Genomic DNA, 14,565 nt, shown 5'->3' on the forward strand with positions numbered 1-14,565 from the left:
ACCAGTACTAGTACTACCTGCAGAGGATAAGGATTTCACTATTTACAGTGATGCATAAAAAGGAGGTTTGGGGTGTGTCCTCATGCAAGAGGGAAGGGTTATTGCTTACGCTTCACAACAACTGAAATCGTATAAGCAAAACTATCCCACGCATGACCTCGAACTAGCTGCAGTAGTATTCGCGCTAAAAATTTAGAGACACTATCTATCTGGTGCTAGGTGCGAAGTGTTTACAGATCATCAGAGTCTCAAATATCTATTTACACAGAAAGAATTAAACATGAGGAAACGACGATGGGTTGAGCTCTTAAAGGATTATGACTTAATAATAAGCTACCACCCAGGCAAAGCAAATAAGGTAGCTGATGCATTAAGTCGGAAGAGTATGGGCAAGCCAGTTTTGGCATCGCTCTCAGCACAACCATGCCTTCGAGAAACAATCAAGTTGAAGCAGAAGCAAGACCCGGCGTTGGCAAGACTTATAGAGCAGGTCAAAAAAGGAAAAGCACCTAATCTTCAAATAAATGATAGTGGGATTTTATGGATGAAAGGAAGGTTGTGGGTGCCTGACATTGATAATCTTCAACAAGAAGTAATATCTGAGGCCCATAAATCAAAATTCTCGATCCACCCTGGCAGTACAAAGATGTATAGGGATTTGAAGAACTTCTGGTGGAGCGAAATGAAGAAGGATGTCCGGGAATTCGTCTCTAGGTGCCTAGTATGCTAACAGGTCAAAGCAGAACACCAACGACTTGGAGGACTTCTTCAACCTTTAGAGATTCCAGAGTGGAAATGAGAGCACATTTCCATGGACTGTGTGGTGGGATTGCCAAAATCAAGACAAAGTCATGATGGGATATGGGTAGTGATGGATAGACTCACAAAATCTGCGCACTGCCTACCCGTTCGCATGAATTATAATCTGGATAAGTTAGCTACTCTATACATGGACAACATTGTGTGGCTGTTTGGAGTTCCGACAAGCATACTATCCGACAGAGACCCAAGATTTGTGTCCCGTTTTTGACAAAGTTTTCAAAAAGCTATGGGGACTAAGGTCATTCTCAGTACGGCCTATCACCCTCACACTGATGGCCAAACTGAGACGACAATACAGACACTTGAAGATATGCTAAGAGCATGTGTTTTAGACTTCAACAGTAATTGGAGTGAGCACCTACCCTTAATCGAGTTTGTCTATAATAACAGTTATCATAGTAGCATTGGAATGACCCCATACGAGGCTATATATGGACGTAAGTGTCGGTCACCTCTATATTGGGATGAAGTAGGAGAAAAAGCTATCACTGGACCTGAGCTTATCCAAACCATAGTAGAAAAGTGACTGTCATCCAGGAACGACTCAAAACTGCTCAAGATCGATAGAAAAGTTGGGCTGATTTGAAAAGAAGACCAGTGGAAATCAAAATAGGTGATAAGGCCTATATAAAGATTTCGCCAATGAAGGGAGTAGTTCGATTCAATAAAGCTAGGAAACTAAATCCTAGATATGTAGGGCCTTTCGAAATTCTGGAGAAAGTGGGATCACTAGCTTACAGACTAGCATTACCACTGGATATGTCAAGGATTCATATGTCTTTCACGTCTCCCAACTAAGAAGATACATTGCAGATCCGAGCCATATTTTGGAAACTGGACCACTCCTAGTCGAAGGGAACTTGAATGAAGAATTGAAGTATGAAGAAGTTTCCATTCGAATTATTGACACCAAGGATCAAGTACTTAGACGAAGAACCATCCCGTACATCAAAGTACAATGGTCCAATCACACTGAAAGGGAAGCTACCTGGGAACCCGAGGAAAAGATGCACAAGCATTACCCATATCTCTTCGAAGATCAAGCGAGCTCAAGTTTCAAGGACGAAACTTCCAATAAGGAGGGTGGGATGTGAAGACCCGATTTTGAACATGGTGATGGACACTAATGGACATACCTTTAAAGGTTAAGTTAGGTTCAACTCCTATAAATCTTAATACCATAAAAATTGAACCCAAGTTTATGATTATTTGTGTCATGTGTCAATTTGGATCTTAGGGATTTCGAATGTTGGATCTAATTACTCATATGTTTCTTCTATGCTCTTCATCATGATAATTTAATGAGTCACATGTGGAGCTCTTATCTGTCTGTGATTTCATGGTGGTTCACAGGTTTATCACGTTGGGTGGCTAAAAACTGTTGGTAGATGGTTACCTAAGTCTGTGAATGGATTTACACTGCCTTCGTGTATAAAACCTAGAGAGTCGCATGCATAGCACGTAAACAATGGCATTGGAAGCTAGTCGAGATCAAGTTCAAATATGGATTTATTTGATACAAAGAAGAGAGAATTCGAATAGCCATAATCATAATGATTAATGGAGAATTCAAAAAGTTATTATAATGTTAATTAATGGAGAAGTTGAAAGATCATCATAATGAAGGTTATGAATGAAGAATTTATGGAGCCTATAACTCTTCATCTTCTTAATTAATGAAGATCATAAATGATGAATTAATTGAGACCTTAACCCTTCGTATTCCTTGGAGGCTATAACTAGCAATCCTTGGAAAGACTCAAAGGTGAATTCCTTCTCTCCGAGACTCCCTTATCAGATTCTTCTTTGCTTTCTTCTACCAGAAGAGATCGATAGTGCTTCCAAGACTTTGTCGATCCAAGAGGCTAGCACCTAACGAATCGTATCAAGTTCAAGTCTCGTAAAGTTTCTGTCCAAAGCCAAAGAAGTTGTTGACGGTAAGTGGGCTTTTCGTTTCGAGTATAGCTGTAGAATATGTTTACATTTCATCATTTTATATTGTAAATTCATTTCTTTAAATTCATTTCATTTTATTCCAAGATGCACTGTTATGAGTCAAGTTAGATATGGTAAAGGGAATTTCTGAAAGTATGATAAGATATGACAAGTTATGGCCCTGATGCGATGGGTAATAATAATCGATATATGGCCCTGATGCGGTGGGTAATAATAACCGATATATGGCCTCACCCCTTAGAGGAATTACATATAGGAGACTGATCAGTAAAAGGAAATTTTCGAAAACATGATAAGATATGACAAGTTATGGCCCTGATGTGGTGGGTAATAATAACCGATATATGACCTCACCCCTTAAAGGAATTACATATAGGGGACTGATCAGTAATACCATGGAAAAACAAGATGATTAACAGTACTATGTTTTTGATTAAGTGCTATGTTTTTTATTAAGTTATATTTTTGTCATGAATTCTGAATGTCTTGCTAAAAGTATATGGTTTCGATTAAGTTATGTTTTTATCATGTTTCATGAAATATGTTTTCGTCATGAATTCCGAATATTTTGCTATATTTTGTATTCTGTCGTGTTATGCTCGATCGATCCCACTTACCGAGTGTTTTCACAAGCACTCACCCCCCTACTCCCATCCCCAGATAAAGACGAGGAACAAGTAGAGAAGGAGGAGCAAGAGATGGGGCTGGTAATGAAGTCATGTCCAAGTGATTCGTCCTTTTAGTTCATGTTATCTTTATTTGTATGCTTTCGCTTTTGGATTGTAAAGACAATATTTTCGTTATATTATTAATGGTTTGGTATGCACTTTATGAGGCTTGTTGTTTTTGAGTATTTATATTCGCGAGCAACGCCAATGTCACGCGCCTAGGTCACGGGACGTGACACTAGGTCCTAGGGGGTGGTAACCCTAGGCGGAAAGTTTTGGCGGGTCGAGGGATTCGGGCAAAAGTCCAAGAGTCGAGGACTCTAGGTGGAAAGTTCTAGTGTCGCGAACCAGGTGAAAGACTGGGCGGGTCATGGAGCGGACGTCCAGCGGAAAGTCCTGGAGCCTTGGGCGCTGAGCAAAAGTCCAGTCGGTCTTGAGGACCGGTTTAGCAACAGGTATATTCTCCTGAGTGGAGTAGGTGAGGACGCGTTCCCCGGTGAGGGAACAGTAGGCGTCGGTTCGACCTAGGATTTCCGGTCGAAAATCCGAAGTCAGAACCGGACAATCCGAAGACTGTCAAATATGTTATTCATCATGTCTAACTTTGTTTTGCAGGGTATGATTAGTTTCTTGGACTAACGTATTTTGCAGGAAGTGAATTGGACGTGTTTGCCTTAGGTAACCTGGAGAAACAACCTCGTAGCAAGGCGCGAGGGCATCCTCATGGAGCTTGAGGGCGCCCTCCATGCGGTTGGAGGTGCCCTCGAGCGGATAAGCAGCGGAGGTCAAAGCTTATCTGCGCGCGGTTGACTCGGCGGGTTGGAAGCGCCCTCATGGAGCTTGAGGACGCCCTCCATAGGCTATAAAAGGCAGTCTCGAGCAATAGCTAGGTATAACAACAAAAATTGTAATCTATCTTCTCCGTGCTGCTCAAAAGACGATCCAGAAAGGCTATAACAAGACCCCGACGATCAAGAGCTTCAAAACTTATTACTTTTATTGTCGGTATAGATTTTACTACTGCTCTACTATTGTACTTAAATTGTAAATAATTTTCCATGCTTATAGTGATTGCCCAAAGTAAACGCTCAACGAGCGTGGGCCTTGGAGTAAGAGTCGTCCTAGGCTCCGAACCAAGTAAAAGAATTGGTGTTCGCGTGTTTGCAACTATCTTTCATATTTCCGCTGTATTTTATTCTTAAGTCTTCCGAAACGAAAGTGAAAGCCACAAGTGCTATTCACCCCCCCCCCCTCTAGCACTTTCGATCCAACAATTGGTATCAAAGCGGGGTCGCTCTAACTCAGTACAACTACCGTTTGAGCAATTTTTTGCTTTTTCGTCCGTTTTTTCAAAAAATAAAACCTTATGCCTTTCGTTTTTTCCCTCCAAAACTATTTTTAAAAAATTCATTTTCATCTTTTCACTATTGGTCGATATTAGCGAAATATCGCATTTTCAAAAATTTGTATAATATATTTTTTAATATTTTTACTAATATTTTAATAATATTTTATTATTTTCTTTTTAAAAAATAGTAAATTGCTATTTTTTTCTCCCGCATTACTAATACAAGACTAAGTCTTGGGATATTTGGTTGTTTTTCTTTTTGTGTGCGAGAGTTTTCTCCTAAATGGCCCATCAAAAAAGCTACAGCACAGATCGTCCGCCGCTCTTCTCCGGAGAAGATTTCGGATATTGGAAAGATCAGATGGAGCACCAATTGAAACCCAAGTGGAGATATTCAGATCGGATTTATACCCTCCACCGAAGGAGGTGTGCCCATCGCCTATGACAAGTGGGATGCACAAACAAGAAGAAAATTCGAGGCAAATGCAAAAGCAACATGGACTCTCCTATGCGGACTAACAAATTCAGAGCTTAATCGAGTTGGAAAGTTCAATAATGCTAAGGAGCTTTGGGAGAAATTGCTCAAGCTTCATGAGATTCCTTCAGAGTCAGAAGATCAAGTTGAACCAGAGTTTGAATCTGAGTACGAATCTCCAGAGTCAACCTCTGAACCAGACTCAGCAGAATCGGATCAGACCGATTTCATAGCACTGATGGCCAAAGAAGAGATAGCTAAATATGAATCCAAATTCGAGATGGCAACAATCGAGAGGGAGAATCCAATCATGGATCTAAAAGGTAATATTGTAAATTCAAAAAATAAATTTCATATAACCTGTTTTAAGTGTAGGGAGAGAGGGCACTATAGAAACAAGTGCCCTACTTATAAGATTTGGTCGGCACAATCGGAGGAGAAGGAGAAATCGATCCGGAAAGGGAAGAAGCACATTGAATACTCCAAGTACAGACGAACGGGTCACTACAAACGACAATGCCCAGAAAGAAGATCCAAGAATCCAGGGGGAGAAATCAAGGTAAGTAAATTTACATTACATTAAAATCTAATTTTTGCAACACATGTATGTACCCTAGCTAATTCCGCTTACTCTAGTATAGATTTATCTAGAAAATTAGATATGCATGCTAATAATACAATGAATAAATTTGATTCAAATCTAAATAAGAATAACTCAAAATTATTTAATAAGAAATTAACTTTTAGAAAATTAAAGAAACAAAGTAATATTTTAAAAGATAAAATATATAAATTAAAAAAGATTATTAATAATTTAACTAATCCACAAAATCTAAACTTGGGTTACAAGTCTAAGGTAAAACTTAAACCCTACAAACCAAGCTATAATCAAGTACCGTTTAATTATTAAATCTAAACTTAAACTAAAGTAAATCTAACTTAAATCTAAACTTAAACTAAAGTAAATCTAACTTAAATCTAAACTTAAACTAAAGTTAATCTAACTTAAATCTAACCTTAAATTCAATTAACTTAGATCTAAACTAAATCAAATTAAAACTCAAAAGTTAACTTAAACTTGTTAGCTTAACTATAAATTGCTTGACTTGGTTGATCCATGCAAATTACCATGACCATGCATATGCTAAATTGATAAATGTCAATCATGATTGTTAATTGTATAATCTAGAATAGTTAGATAAGGACCTAGGCATAATTTACACTTGACTAGTTAGCCTTAGGAATTTCAAAAAGAAAATTAAATATCCAAATTCTTTGAAAGGCTTTGTCTAGAAGTGGTGGATGATCTCATACCCAAGAAGGCCTAGTGCCTCGTCACAGCCTGGAAGTCAATCATTGAAATGTATATTTAATTGACTAATTGAAAAACCTTAGTCTAACTCAAATGTAAATTAATCCTTAGATAATAACATAAATTAAAATTAATTTAACCATCTCACAAAACTATTAAGGTTCCTTGAGTGATAACCTAGAAAAGGGTGAGATGGTCCTAGGTTTATAATAGTTAACCAAATCCATATTAATTAATTCAACTTAGTTAATTTTAAAAAATTAATTTAAAAAGGTTAATTATTTCAAATTCTAATTATTTTCAAAATTCCAATTAATTTCAAAATGTTAATCTTAATTTCAAAATGTTAATTATTTTTAAATCATAATTAAATTATAATTATTTTTAGATTATGATTAATTTGAAAATCATTATTTTCAAAATCATAATGAATTTCAAAAACATAATTATTTGATTATTGACTTTCAATCATAATTAAATTATTAAATTTTCAAAATCTTAATTATTTCTTAATGATAATTAATTTTCAAATCATATTTAATTTTTCAGAATCTTAATGATAGTTAATATGTAAGATTATAATTTCAAACATTAATATATTTTCAAAATCTCCAAAAATTTAATTGTTCGTTTGGTTTGTACCGTTTTCATTTTCATTTTCTGGAAAACGCGCGTTTTCTAGAAAACAGAAAATGACTTTTTGTCATTCTCTGTTTTTCTAGAAAACGCAAGCTATTTTTTTAGAAAACAATAACGAAAAACGCAAACCAAACACCATTTTTCAGAAAACGCGCGTTTTTCATAAAATGAAAATGAAAACGGTGCAAACCAAACGCACCCTAAATGTTTACGCATAATTTAAATTCAAATTCATTGAAAATTCAAACTTACATTTTAAATCTAAATTTCAATAAAGTTAACTCCGTCTCACACACACTCGTAAGCTGAACATCCTTAATAACTTATTAATGGGTGAGATGGAAAATTAGGAAAATAAATAATAACTTTTATATTTTTATACACATGTTTTGATTCTAGAACACTCAAATATTCTTAGCATTAATTAAGGGGGAGTGCAAAGAAATTTAAAGACTTTAATTTTTATTGTTTTTCAAAGTTAAAAAGTTCAAAATATTTCTGAACAAGGAAGTTTTTTTTAAACTAAGTATTTGCTAAAGTTTTTTTTATCAAAATAGTTTTAAAATTAAGTTTTTATCAAAAAAAATTTTGGCTAAAGCTTTTATCAAAATTTGTTAAGTACTCCTAATTAAGTTTTTAAATTTATCAAAGTTTTTTTAAATGCTAAGTTTTTAATTAACTTATTTTGAAAACTAAGCTTTTTATCAAAGTCTTTTTAAAAGCTAAATTTTGAAAGTTAAGTACTAAATTTAACAAAGCTTTTTTAAAAAGCTAAGTTTTGATTAACTTATTTTGAAAACTAAGTTTTTATCAAGGCTTTTTAAAGCTAAGTTTTGAAAATACTAAATTTATCAAAGTTTTTTTTAATCTAAGTATTTTTAAAACAAAAATTTAGCTAAATCTTCTTTGGAAAGGCTATGACAGTTTCAAAATTTACGTTTATCTAAGTTTTTATGAAAAAGCTAAATATTTTCAAAAATTCTCTACTTTAGCTAAGTTTTTTAAAAGAAATTATTTTCAAAGCTAAATTTCACTAAGTGCTACCCTTCAGGGGAAGCTTAAAGTTAAAAAGAATAAATTTTTTTTTACAACCTCTCTTAACTTAGTATGTTTTTTAATTTATGTCAAAGGAGGAGAGATAAATCAAAGTTAAGAATTTAAAAAAGAGGAAGCATAAGGGGGAGCACAAAAGTTTTTTTCAAAATTATTGTTTATGCTCATGATACTTATGCTTAAATTCCTTTATTTATTGTTATGTTTTACTTAACTTTGAACCGTATTGTCATAATCAAAAAGAGGGAAATTGTTGGTGCGGGAAGCATCCGACGATCGAACCTGTGTTTTGATTATATCAAAGGGTTCAAAGTTAGGTTGTCTTGTTATCTAACAAGGTTGAATGAGTTTGTAGGAAAGTCCTAAGTGTACTTAGGCAAAAGTCCTAGTTGCGGTTAGGCAGGTGGAAAATCCTAGCGAGCGATAACCCTAGGTCCTAGGGGGTGGTAACCTTAGGCGGAAAGTCTTGGCGGGTCGAGGGCTTCGGGCAAAAGTCCTAGAGTCAAGGACTCTAGGTGGAAAGTTCTGGTGTCGCGAACCAGGTGAAAGATGGGACGGGTCGTGGAGCGGACGTCCAACGAAAAGTCCTGAAACCTCGAGCGCTGAGTAAAAGTCCAGTCGGTCTGGAGGACCGATTTGGCAACAGGTATATTCTCCTGAGTAGAGTAGGTGAGGACGTGTTCCCCGATGAGGGAACAGTAGGCGTCGGTTCGACCTAGGGTTTCCGGTCGGAAATCCGAAGCCAAAACCAGACAGTCCGAAGACTGTCAAATATGTTATTCACAATATAATCAAAACTACGGAACACAACGACACAAAATGACAATGGAAAATGTAAAGTCTATGGTATCCACAATACTTTTGAGAGTTTTAGTGAAAGCTTGACTATCACATGGTTATGCAAATAGAGCTAAGGTAAACCTTTAAAATTTCACTTTACGTTGTTTTCTCAAGGAATATTGTACTATTGAGACATATAAACTTTTAACAAAAATTGTCTATTTTGAGGGTTAACACCAAAATCAAGAAAGCAAACCTTGAAGATACTTAACACAAACAGCTTTCTTGAACCACATATCATGCAACTACACTAACATAAGAATGCTAATGCACCTAGAGAAGATTCAATTGATGCCTTTTTGGTACAACATGAGGAAGGCCTAAAAATGGAACTTGATAAAAATGATGATAATGAAAAGAAATGAGTGTGGAACATTGATTCATCATACTTGTTAGCAAAGTAGGACATCACCAGATTTGCAGTTTTAAGATGTTAGGACATGATAAGGTAAGATCTTGCAAAATCTTACTTAGTTTGAGCTAACTCAGGATCATTTTCATATGTTGGATGATCTGAAGATGACTCGAGTTGGAAATTCCAGCTTCATATGAACAAGGGCTAGATCTGAATCCACTATACTTATGTATTTATTTTATAATTTAAAATGTAACTATAAAAACTATTAATGCTTATAAGCAAATATTGACAAAAGTAATAAAAAAAATGGTGTTTCAAATGTAATGGAGAAGAATATGTCGTGATGAACAATCAAAATGTCATCATGCTACAAGTTAGACACTAGTGAGATTTACCATGTTCACGTGATCTATGGATCCTTATGGAATTGACATTTTAAACATTTCTATATAGTGAGGAAAACAATGAGATTTTCATCTAATAGCGCATCCATGAAGTCGATCAGGCAAACTTCTCAACTAGTTATTGTAGCATCTTAAATCATTAACTGTGGCCCTGTAGTGAGGAAAACAATGAGACTGAAATTTAATATCATCCATGAACTCAATAAGGAAAAGTTCTCAACTAATTCTTGTAGCATCTTAGAAGCTTAATTGTGAGTTGAACAAGTAGATAACAATGTTAAATATACACAGCATGTTAAACACAATGTAATTCCACTGTAGTAAACCATAAGCAAAGCACCGTACTAGTGTGAGAACATAAGTAGCTTAGCGTTGTTGAGGAATGACAAGTAGGGAATAGCAGCTTGGATACAAGAGAAATCATTAATTTATTTAACAGTGAAATTGTTGTTAATAATAAGGTAGAAAGCCGAAAGTTCGATAAATTTTACTTACATGATCTTGCAATGACTTCCCGATTGTAGGAAGATTCTTCACCTGATCAACACTTTCAATTCTGAAAGGTAATTTCTCAATAACAGGAATGGCCTTGTAGTAGCTAAATGATCTTCTTTCATCTCCTAGTGCTGAAGCAAAGCAATAAAACTTGCTGTTAGCATGACAGAGATTGTTGAACATCAGAGAAATCCTTTCTTTACCTCTATAAATGTTTATCAACTTTCCAAAGATTTCGGTGATGTTCTTATTCAGATCAGGTGGATCATATGGACATTGCGGATGAGAAGCATCATCCTAGTAGCATACAAAATTTAACACTTAGCAGATGTGCAGAAGCCTTGATATAAATCTCTATGATTATAAGACAAGCAGAATAAACATACTGTAAGCCATATCTACAGATTTGTTGAGTTAAACAACAGGTCCATGTTGATCAAGAAAAAATGTGTCACATTAGAAAACTTTGACTAAGTTATCAGAGATTAAAATGTTGTACTATTACTCAATAGAAATAGGATTGCAATTCATGTATTTACAGCCCTGGGAATATACTTCCATCAAATATTTAGGCATAAGAGTAAATTATGCCATGGACTAAATTTCGTATTTTATCTAATGTTGTACTATTACTCTTTGAAGATATGAAATTTTTTTACATTTTTTTTAAATTTTTGATGGACAAGCTTGTTGGCCTGCCTAACCCGCAATCCGCTTTGGATTGGGTTGGATTCGAGATTTCCCAACCCGCCAAGATGACGGGTCGGCCCGCCCAGCCCCGCCAAATGGCTGGTCCGCTACTAGCCGACCCGCCCCGCCACTAGTTAGCCCGTCTGACAGCTCTACGAAAGAAATCAATACACGGAGGACAAGGAAGACACAAAGCACATGAAGGCAAGAGAGGTCAATGCCCACACAGAAAACGTGTCATGAAAAGGACAGGGAAGACATGTCGTGTGTGAACGATAGTGTAGCGTTAAAAAAAAACGATTCACTTAAACAAACCAAGATTTATGTTATGGTTTAATACTAAAGGGTTTAAATAATTAATGTATTAATAGGTTAACGAACCCAACCCGATTTGCTAGCAACCCGACGCGGCTTATCCTTTTAAATACAAATTTTATTTTTCCCCTCCCCTCGCACTTGAAGGTCTCCCCACATCCCCATCCAAACCCTAGTAACTTTGGAAGAGATAGAAGAAGAACCTCATCGAAACGCTTAAGGTCATCTTTCCTGCGTCTCGCGGGTGATCTCTCATACATAAAACATCAAGGCAAGTTCTCTTTTGTTGATTTTGAATTTATTGCACCCTATGGATTTTATTATGATATTTTGATGTATTTTGCACATTTTAACAAGGTTTTGTTTTTGTTATTTACTGCATCATAAGGATCCTATCATGTAGATTTGAAGTTGATTTCCGGATTTGATAGTTCATGGATTTGATTCCCAACCATTACGATGCTTTGATAATCTTTTATTGACGTCTTGACGGGAAATCGGGATGCTAGAATTTTCGGTGGAAGAGGGTTGGTCAAAAAGTAGGGAGGAGGAGGACTGGCAACGGGAGATGTTGGGTAGATTTAGTGAGGGAAGAAGGGGGCTGGGGATGCTGGACAGATTTTGTGAAGGGCTGGAGATACTGGACAGATTTCGTGAAGGAAGAAGGGGATGGGGATGCTGGGCAGATTTTGTGAGGGGCTGGAGATACTGGGTAGATTTTGTGAGGGAAGGAAGGGGGCTGTGCTGAGCAGATTTCGGGGGTTGTGCTGCCAGATTTCGTGAGGAAGGGGGATGCGCTGGGCAAATTTCGTGAGAGAGGAAGGAGCTTGGTCGGGTGAGGGAGGAAAAGGGTTGTTGATTTGGGGCTATTCTGGTGAGAGAGGCTGTAGTGGCTGTTTGAGTGAAGAAGGAAGGGGTCAGAGTGGAAGTCGTAAGGTGAGGTTTAGGGTCCGAAAAGGGATGGATGGGAGAGCATGAGGCAGGGTCCTTAAAACAACGGTTTTTATTTTTATTTACTTTCCGTGTATTATCACCATGAACTTTATTATCATAACTATTAGTAAGGTATGATGCACGAAAGTTTAACGGGTTGTTTTAGCTTGTTAAGTGAACTATCTTATTCATGTAGTAATAACTTTCTATGCATAAAAAGTGAAAACGTTTTGTTTAATAATGTGATCCACATGTATTTATGCGATGGGTTTAGGAATTCAGCTTAAGAAGAGTCCGGTAAACCTTACTAAAATATAAGGTTTTGGGAATCTGGCTAAGAAGGATTCGGTGAGCCTTACTAGAACAGAGGAGTTAGGGAGGCCGGCTTAAGAAAGGTATGATGAACCTTACCAAAATAGAGGGGTTAGCGAATCCGGCTTAAGAAGAGTCCGGTGAACCTTACCAACCTAGTCCTAAGATAAATATTTGGTCAAACGATCAAAGGTTAAGGTATAAAGGAACTACACTTGATGATTTAAATTCTTATAATTTACGAATCTTACAAGTAAAATAAAAGATAACGAAGGTTAAAAATTGAATGTTAATTTAGGGTAGTTTGGAGGTTTATGAAACTAAAGTCAGAGATTATTCTCCATTGATATTTAACATGGTAATTTATTAAATATTTCTCTTAAATGCGAATAGATGTTATTTATATAAAAATTAAATTTGCTGTGTTTTTAGACTCACTAGATCCATATGGTGTAGGTAATGAGGAGACGGAAGGATTTGGCGGATGAGCCTTCTTGTACTTGGCAAGGCACACCCAAGGGATTCTTTTATTAGTCTACTTTTCTACTTGCATTAGGATGTTGTGTCCTCTAGTCGGAGTTGAGTTATCTGTTTTGATAGTCGGTTGAGTTCATCTCACTAGTTAGTTGCACTCTTTGTTCTTTTGAAGATTTTATTCACTATTATGATGTTCAAACTCAAATTTATTTTGGTTTCAAGTTGAACCAATTTATAATGCATTATCAATTGGAGTTGTTCTATTTAATTTAAGTCTCTTTAATGTTAATAATGCGAGGTTCGTGAAATATATATATATATATATATATATGTATATATATGTATATATATATATATAAAGGTCTAAGATGTTTCAGGTAGGGAAGACATATCCCTCATGATCTCACCACCTAACCTAATAGGACACTTCAACACTATCTCGCCATGAACTATCCCTCATGAAGTGATCTTAAACTCTCATCTCTCATCCCCCTCTTTCAACCACCACCACACTCAAGCCATGATTTCATCAACCACATGAAATTTTCCAAGCACATCGATAACGTATTTCCTGTCTCACAAAAAGTTATAGACGGCCACAAAACTTGGCTAGCTTTTCTGTATGCCCTTAGAAGTGATCAATTGAGATGAGATCTTTCGCCATTTTTCAGATGATGCAAACAAGAAATCAAGATGAACTTTAAATTTGAAATCAACAATGCAAAGAGAATAATTTTAAATTTCAAATACAAATTTTAAGCTATTTGGTGATTATTCTTGTTAAGAAATTTTGAACAAATTAAAATGTCATATATTTATTATTCATCAGTCTCATACATATATATAGAGTATCTAAACTCCATCAAATCACTACAATCAAGGTAAACAAAATCATATCCTTATATTTCCAATTTTTATTTATATAACGAGTAACACTCCCCTCAAGATGGAGCATAGATATTGATCATGCCCGGCTTGTTACAAAGCTAATCGACCTAAAACCCATTTAAAGCTTTTATAAAAATATCTCCCAACTGTTCTCCTATCTTCACATACCCTATAGAGATCAAACCTTGCTGAATCTTTTCACACAATCAATTTCAATATGCTCAGTTTGTTCATGAAATATGGCATTGGAAGCAATATGTAGAGCCGCTTAAATCACACCATAATTTATTTGGCTGGTACTAAAGTTACCTATTTTAGTTAAAAGTTGACATATCCGCATTATGTCACACAAAGCTTTGCCAAATCTCTATATTTTGATTCTTCACTCGAACGTGAAACAACATTCTGCCTCTTACTTTTCCATAAAATTAGATTTCCCCCAACAAGATAGAATAACTAAATGTGGATCTTCGATCATCTTTTGATCCTGCCTAGAACCTTAGTATAGTGATGCTTGCTATATAAGATACCTCATCCAAGTGCTCTTTTCAAATATACGAAATTTATTCTATAGCTACAA

General features: G+C 35.8%; 1 protein-coding gene across 5 annotated transcripts in view; it reads right to left on the reverse strand.

The window, feature by feature from the left end:
• LOC121969904 (DNA polymerase lambda-like) overlaps positions 1–14,565 on the reverse strand; it is a 96,918-nt gene that overhangs the window by 53,427 nt on the left and 28,926 nt on the right. For all 5 annotated transcript variants that reach the window (XM_042520223.1, XM_042520221.1, XM_042520222.1 and 2 more), the window contains 2 exons: positions 10,574–10,667; positions 10,371–10,501 (listed from right to left, as the gene is read on the reverse strand). In XM_042520223.1, the coding sequence (XP_042376157.1) occupies positions 10,371–10,501; positions 10,574–10,667 (225 nt within the window). The remainder of the gene's footprint in view (positions 1–10,370; positions 10,502–10,573; positions 10,668–14,565) is intronic.

This window comes from Zingiber officinale, chromosome 4A (assembly GCF_018446385.1).
Source record: "Zingiber officinale cultivar Zhangliang chromosome 4A, Zo_v1.1, whole genome shotgun sequence".
NCBI classification, from domain to species: domain Eukaryota; kingdom Viridiplantae; phylum Streptophyta; class Magnoliopsida; order Zingiberales; family Zingiberaceae; genus Zingiber; species Zingiber officinale.